General features: G+C 34.4%; 1 protein-coding gene across 1 annotated transcript; it reads right to left on the minus strand.

Moving 5' to 3' along the window:
• Positions 1-1,580: 1,580 nt before the first annotated feature.
• On the minus strand, positions 1,581-7,568 carry LOC142350026 (broad substrate specificity ATP-binding cassette transporter ABCG2-like). The gene is made up of 3 exons (XM_075401930.1): positions 6,974-7,568; positions 3,643-3,902; positions 1,581-3,032 (listed from the first exon to the last, which is right to left on the minus strand). The coding sequence occupies exons 1-3, from the start codon at positions 7,360-7,362 to the stop codon at positions 1,639-1,641; spliced, it is 2,043 nt and encodes a 680-aa protein (XP_075258045.1). The 5' UTR covers positions 7,363-7,568; the 3' UTR covers positions 1,581-1,638.
• Between the last annotated feature and the right edge of the window lie 586 nt (positions 7,569-8,154).

The following is an 8,154-nucleotide window of genomic DNA, read 5'->3' on the forward strand; positions in this document are numbered from 1 at the left end:
ATGACTTTGACACTTTTTCGTAAAAACTAATAGCAATGATTTGTTTAAGGTTAGCATGCCCGTTGTTGTTGCTGACTAACGTTAAATATGACATGTTTCATGGAAATTCTGAATGACAAAAAACACACTAATTCATTTTGCTGGTTAGTATATAAAATAAATAATTAGGCCCTTGAGACCAAAACAAATTACAGTTATCTTCTTGAACTTGAAAGTGTTTGATTATCTATTTCTGTTTCCTATCTTCTTGCCTCACTATTGAGCGATCTCATTGATTTTTCTACGTGATATAAAACAATTTCTTTAAAATTGGATTACAGTTGTAACTTTTTTGATTTTGAAGCCATTTGTTACCACAAAATTTAATATGTTAAAGGGTTATGTTGCCTGCATTTGTTTGTTTTGCTACGTTTTCCCTAACGGTACTTGTAAATATTCTATTTGGTTTCTCAAAGCGGTATTTTTATGGTTTAAATTTTAGAAGTTTTAGTTTCGTTTTCCAAAGATTTCAAATCAATTTTTCCTTCCAAAATTTGTTGCTTTTGAGGGTATTCGAGTTCTCTACGTTGTATAAAGTTACTGAATATCATGCCAACCTTTTATTAGAAAAAAACGAATTCTCTTGAAAATTTTTTTAACTCTGTATTTACGCTGGTATAAACAAATTTGACTTTTAATAGTTGTTCTTCTGAGGATGCTGACAGGTTTTTGCTATCTTTGCTATCAGGTTTTTGGTTTATTTCTACCGCAATCATAGTTTCATGGAATGGATTTTCACATTTTCCAATGATTGAATACAGCAATGTGGTAACAGTGTTCTAAAGGGCGCAAAATTAAACCAAAATGCATAATTTGAGTTAAGAAACTGGGCACTCAAAATTTGACCCCTTGCATTGAACCAATAAAATTTCCATCAAACAAACAAATCCCTCAGTCTGAGGTTCTCCATCTTTTTGACTCCAATGAATCACATTTCAGATTTGATCTCGCACAAAAAATTTGTAGTGCTCAAGAGTAAACAAATACCATAAAACAGTTAATTGAAGTTTGTCTAGTTTTACACATTGATTTGGCCGTGTTGGTTGTAGACCTGATCACATATGATTCCCAGATTCAAGTTTGAGGGCCCCTCTAACTTAGGAAATAGTAGGACGCAGATTTCTATTCTATAATTTTTGGTATTGGTTTTTGATTTTGGTCTTCATAACTTTTTTATGAAAATTTGTTGATAATAAGTTATCTTTTTGTATAAGCATTAACAATTGCAAAGCAAATAAGAATTTTAGGTAAACTTTTGACGGAAGCAGAGAAAAACAAGTTTTTCAACTGGTTCTATCTGATAACGTCTTGAATGTGCATTTTGAATCCTTTAGTTTTAATTACAAGCAGTTGCTGATAACAAATTGAACAAGAAACCTAATCACATTTTTATACCATTATAAGAGTGCATAAATATCAGTATACCAGGCGGTCATAATCCACCGGAGGGGGGGGGGGGGGTACTTCCTAGAAATCACCGAAGACGATTATCAGGATTTTTTCAACCCCTTGTTAATGCATAATTATGGCTATTGAATCATTAAAGCTCAGAATCATCAAATTATTTACGAATTATTATCTGAACGTTTGTTGTTTTGCTTACATAGTGCTGACATTTTTCCTCATTACCAAGTAAGTCAGTGGGTAAAACACAGCACAGAACCCAACAAGCCCACAAAAATTGAAAATAATTTCTTCCGTCGAGTACCCAGCGCCAAATCTGTCCAAGAGATCTTTTCCACTTTCACACAGGTAGGGTTCAATGATCGTTCCATTCACGACCAGCGATCGGGTTCCACAAAAAGAAACATCTTTGAATTGATTGACTGTGAGAAGCGACATGGAGTACCAAACTAAACTTCCGTATTTCACTATTTTTAAAGGCTCTGGCAAAGTAGTCACATTCGAAAATACCCCCGCGAATAGAACCATAAGCAGGGTTATCAAGGGTACTATTGAAATTGCTTTGCCAAAGTTCCCGGCCGCGACACTTATGAACAAAACCAACCCCATTGACGCGAAACTAGTCAGATGCGAGGCTAAGAAAAACATCCAAAATGTTAGCATATCTTGTTCAAGCTTCATGAAGAAATAAATTGCTATTATTAGCACAGTAACAGGAATTCCGCGCATGGGTAGTAATTCGCCCAGAAATTTGGCCACAAAATAAGCCGAAACTCTGTAATAACCATTTTTGGACTCCGTTATAAAAACCTCTCGCCCAGCTAAAATAGCCTGGATACACGGAATATTCTGGAATAAATATTGCAGGGTTAGGAAAAATATAACTCCGTTTAAGTTCTGGTACCCTTTAATATCATAGTCCCAATTTTTGAGAATAAAGCCCAATAGAGCGGAAAATGCGAGGCTTAAAATAGTGGGCGCTACAACAACGGGAGGAAAAGCTAAAATGTTGCGAAAATTGCGTTTTGTGACATAGCCGACTTGTTTGAACCAATTTTGAGCGTAGGTTCGGTTCTCGTTATCATCACGCCGTTTTTTGCCCAAACCTGAAGCGCAACGTTTAATTTCTTCACACGTTGATATCAAATCTTTGTTCTCAATTGATTCGAGAAAAAGCTTTGGAACGCTCTTTGTGATTGTATTTTGAGCATTTTCTGTTTTATCAGTCATCCGAAAACCTTCCTCGACCAAAATTTCACACGTGCTGTTGGATTTCTCGATTTCCTCGCGAAAGGAAATTCTTTCGTGTGACTGAATTATGACGTCAAGGAAGAACTCGGCAGGGTTGCAATACTCTTCGCATTCAAAACCCAAATTTTCAAAATATTCCTGGGCCTTTTGTGCGTGGCCGTGGTAGGCAGTTTTGCCTCCGAATGACAGAAGGTGCAAAGTGTCGAATAGTTTGTAGATTGAGTATTTCGGTTGGTGGATTGTGAAGATGAAAGTTGTGTTTCGGCTAATTGAGAGGGATTTTAGCAGATTGATAACACTGAATGCGGTTGTGGAGTCCAGGCCCGTTGTTGGTTCGTCTAAAAAAGTAGGTATTATTGATGACATCTGATATTATTCGTAACAGTTTCACAAACAAATTCATCTTCGAGGTGACAAAAGAGAATCTGACAATTTTCTGACCAAAAAGCATTTAAATGATCAAAATTTAAGAGAAACATAAATGAAAACGTCTGCCTCAAGATTAATGAATGAAAAACAATTTTGCCTTTTTTTCGAAATTTTCAGCCTTTATCTCGAATAGGCGAAAATAGGCTGCTTTGCATGAAATTTAGCGAGAAAAATAAAAAAATCTTTGTTTTTGAAACATGAAGTAATTATCTGAAATCTTGCTTACCTTCCAATAATGCTCTTAAAAATGAGACTTCTACCCATTAACTTTTTTAAAAAATACTTGAGAATTACAATTCATAACAATTTGCTGAAGCTTCATAAAAATAATGCAATAGCGGGCGTTTTTAGTATTCGGCAAATTCTAAAATAATCCATCTCTTACACAACAAACTAATAAACATAAAGTATCGCTATTGAGGATTACAGAGCACCTGCTAATTGCTAAGGTACGTCTGCCCCCGCGAGCGAACAGCTGATAAAGTTCATCGATAAAGTTGTGGTCACACAATTTCTAACCTAAAAATATGACTCTAGGCTGTGTGATCAACTCCATTCCAATACAACATCGTTTCCTCTCCCCACCCGAAACCCCCTTTGCAAAGAAACCTCCGATCAGAGTATACTGGCATTTCACCAGACCCAGTTCTTGTATCAATTGATGCACAGCTCTCTCCTTAGTAGAAGTGGACGATGTGTGTAATTTCAGATTGGCCGCAAACATTAGATTTTCTTCAACTGTAAGACAATCTGTGATGACGTCATCTTGCGCCACATAGCTAGAACGAAAAAAAAACATAGCATGAAAAGCCCTGAGTAACAATTCATAGACTTGAAAAAACTACCAGTAAATAACTACCTGGAAGAACAGCTTTTCATAGTAACAGTTTTTGATAGTTCGCATAGCGACATCTTGAGAAGAACCCCCACACTATGTGTCTTTAGACAGCAAATTTTGTAGAAAATCGAAGAGATAGTAAAAAGACAACACACGACTTTTGGCAGAAGTCAATTCTTACTAATGTCTTTGAAATTCTAAGTCGCGTCAAAGTTTTAAAAAAGCAATTGTTAACAGCTATCACTCAATTATCATTAAAAAGCGTATATGAGCTTTGTAAAAAACAGTTAATGAACATGATAACAACAAGCGCTGGAAACCATCAAAATTATTCGAAACAAATGAATAAAGACAATTGTGGCTCATTAGCGAGCAAATGCGAATAGTCATGAACGATACTAAGTGACAGAACGACAAAAGGAACTACCAACAAAATTTTAGAAATCTAAAGTTAGGATCTTAAAAAGTAATAAAAAGATTAAAAATTTACCATATAGATAGCCAGTGAGACTTAGTGATACTATGAGAGAGAACATAGATTACAACTAAAATATCGTTCAAAAATTTTGAGTAGATGTGGTATCATAGTCATCATGAACAGAAACAATTTGATTAATTAGGGTGTCACGGAGACAAGTTTTTAATAAATCTAGAGTGAACGGCAGAGTAAGATTTAGAAAAGGGGCGACTTCAAAGAATTCACTCAAACTTTTTATAACAAATCATATCAAAGTCGCTAATACCCTTGAGCAAAAAAATTTAAAATATTCAGTATTTTGCAATATGACACATCAGTAACATGAATATACCTATAATGAGTGAGAGTGCGACACCGAACAACAAAAAAGTGCAACAATTGGTAAAATCACTTATACTTTTTGAATACAAGTAGTGTCAATGTTGTTAATGTTGTTGAAACGGATAGATTTGACGTAAAATCTTCAAATAAATTTAATTTTGGCCCCGATGGAGAGCAAAAAAAAACCGCTCATAAACAGAGCAAGAAAAAAATTACATAACTAAGCAAAATGAAAATTAATAAAACTTCTCGGAAACAGGTAGTATCTAAATTTTAAAAATATTATTCTCCTTTTGTGGGCTTTTAATAACAGCAACAATGCAAATGCACTTTTAGAACACACGCATCCTTTTTTTGAAAATCTATCAAGCTGAAAGTCAACGAAAAACAGCAAACATAGGGAACAAATTGCTGCGCGTGAACAATTTTTTTCTCTCAAAATCCAAAAATCTGTTTGAGCACCAATTTTTGTCTCCACTTTGGTAGCACTTTGAAACAAATTTCCGCATTGAAACATTTTTCTAATTTTGCTATATCAGCGGGACTAAAATCATTACACCAATCTAGACAATAATTCGACATAAAACGGAAGCAGATCTTGAATATGGACAGCGACCTAATACGATTCACTTTTTTTGAATTCTATGATATAAAAAGTCATGGAAAGGTTTAAGAATTCTCCAAAAATAAAATTTTGATTATGCTCCGAATTCGGCAAAAGGCAGCAATAAAACCACAGCTATTCAATTGAAGTTGACCACATTTTGTAGAGATGTCAGATATAACCAGATTAGAGAGATTTCAGATATAACCAATATACGCTTGCAGCTTTTACACTGCATAATTCAAGCAAAATCAGATTGAACTTAATGTTTTTGTTAAGTTGGTGATGCCTCAACCTTTAAGATGACGTAGAGTTAAAGTTTACGCAAGCCAGGGTGTGTTAAGAAAAATCAAAGTTCAATAATATCGCAGACTAAAGCATAAACATTCGCAAACATCACGGATTAAAAGAACACAATCCTAATCTTTCTGTTGCGAACAACACAATTAGGTTTTCTTTACAGTTTTGAAGTCACAATGGCTCCTTGATGCCTTTTTGGTTTTGCGTCATTGAAAATTTTTCCATTTTTATTCTTTTGTTCAATTTATTGTTTCTCTTTTGTTGGTACGCATAACAGAAAAATGTAAATAATCACCAACTTTTCAAATTGGAATAATTTGATGCCCTAAAAGATGCCTTTGGCTGCATTTTTGTCGGTCAAACTTCACAATTTGTAGAGACAGTAACGCTTTAGCCATGGTGATTGTTGTTTTGTCAAGCCATAGGTCGATGGAATGATGTAAAGCGCTTTTAGTAGTATATCAATCAACTAGTATATCTTTTAAGTATATCAATCAACTTTTCCCTCCAAATTTTATACATTTCATATTCATTGAAATATCTTCAAAAATACAAACAAAAACTAAAATCGATTTTCTTTCATCCAAAGAGTTATCTAAGAAAACTCTCCCCGGGCCCAAAACCATGGTGTTCATCGCATTGATGTTATAGGGGAGATAAAAACCAAAGTATGAAAAAAATGGAAAAAGTCATTTAATGGTTGCTTCTTTTGGGATTTTGCAACAAATTGTTCTGAACTATTCAAAAGTTGTTACAATCATCTTTTTCACAAAACGTAACTAATTTAACAGATTTATGTTAAAAGGGAATAGGTATTCCTAATCTTATCTGCTTAAAATGCAATATGATATTCTCAGTTTTCTGAATTTGAATGTCATTGTTTTTACCAGATAGAAACGAACCATTTAATTTCTCAAACCATTTAATAATTTTTCTGATCAATTCTACGTAATTATGAGCACCACGATGGTTATGTTTAAAATTTGGTTCAATTGTTATCACCGTTTCAGTGGTCATAGAACCATAAAAAATTCACCGTGAAAAACGTCTAAATGTACCCCTTGTCGGACCGAAATGCTGACGAATTGTTATTTATCAAAATTTACTTTCTTCAAAAATTATTGACAAAGATTTATTTTCACAAATGCTGTGTCCGACAACAAAAAACGACTAGTGCTAAAAATCAGTTTTTAGACATCGTTCTTAGGCAAATTAATAAATCAGCCAGTTTTTTTACAAGTCAGTTTTTATCTCCGCTCTTTCAACTGTTGTTTTAGTTAAGACATCATGGACGCTTAATGCTTCTAACCCTGATAAAAAGTTGAAGTTCTTTGGAAGTTTGCGCCCATTGAGTAAAATATCGCCCTTCACGCCACCCAGTCCCCGTCTTCGAGCCAGAACATCCAAAAGACTGGTTTTTCCAGCTCCAGAGGGACCCATGAGCACATTCAAACCCGGTTGGAAAACCCCACTCACTCCTTCTAGAATGTTCTTGACCTTCCGGTTGCAAGGCGGACCACGTGATACCGAATAGGTCAAGTTGTGAAATGAGAGGACTGCAGAATCGTCGCTGAGTAATTCTGCTTTCAGACTAGTTTCTGTGACGTCATTTGGTGAATAATCAATAGTGGGGAAGTTTTCGTCGGTGGCAAGAATAGAGCACGAAATAAAGTTGCGCTTTTGATCGTTTTTGGTCATTTTTGAAGACAAATTTTTTAGATAGGCGTTTAATTCAATCAGGTCAAAAAATTTAAAATAAATTTTTGTAAAGGAAAAATATTTCAAACCTTATTTCTATTTTTTGGCTTCTATCTTTTGAATTTTTATGTATAAATTTCGAGAAAAATGGAAGATTGCCAGTCAAAGTTGAACTCAAATGAATTGTTACGTATATCACATTATAGTCAGATTGTCTTTATTAACTGTTTTAAACTGAACTTTGGGTAATAATTGATAAAGTTCTTGAAATTCTGTGACACTTCAGGGAAAACTTTATCAAATGTCACTTGCTGGACAAATCGGCAAATAAAAAAGATAATTCTCGAATAGACAAACACTTTTAATATCAAGAAGTTGACAACTTTATTTCGAAAGTATCTCCACATTCATCTACATCACTCGCGGACAAAATGACAGAACATCAAAGAATCTGATAAATCTTTAAACAACTTGCGTGTAACAAGTCAACAAAATCGTGTAGGTGATCCAAGCCATCTACGCGAATCTTACCCCATAAGTTTCGGTTTGCCTTATGAGCGCTTATAAGATTCTATCCTTTTATATGATCTTGTAAGATATTCATTCTCTCTTTTTATAAGATCTTTTAACATATGAGCTACCGCATAAAACCTTTTAAGATATTCTCTCTCCTAAGATCGCTTGAGATATGATCTATCTTATGAAATATTTTAAGTTATGATCTCTAGGCAACAACCCTTTTCTTCATTTGCTGGAACCATTTTTATTGCAAAGAGGGTGAAAAGTTTTGGA

Source organism: Convolutriloba macropyga, chromosome 11 (assembly GCF_964194025.1).
Source record: "Convolutriloba macropyga chromosome 11, txConMacr16.3, whole genome shotgun sequence".
Taxonomy (NCBI): Eukaryota; Metazoa; Xenacoelomorpha; order Acoela; family Convolutidae; genus Convolutriloba; species Convolutriloba macropyga.

Coding starts and splice junctions, on each gene's coding strand:
- LOC142350026 (XM_075401930.1), bottom strand. CDS start 7,362: ATGACCAAAAACGATCAAAAGCGCAACTTTATTTCGTGCTCTATTCTT. Junction 3,903..6,973: donor AACTTCAACTTTTTATCAGG/GTTAGAAGCATT, acceptor TTTTCGTTCTAG/CTATGTGGCGCAAGATGACG. Junction 3,033..3,642: donor GCCTAGAGTCATATTTTTAG/GTTAGAAATTGT, acceptor CTACTTTTTTAG/ACGAACCAACAACGGGCCTG.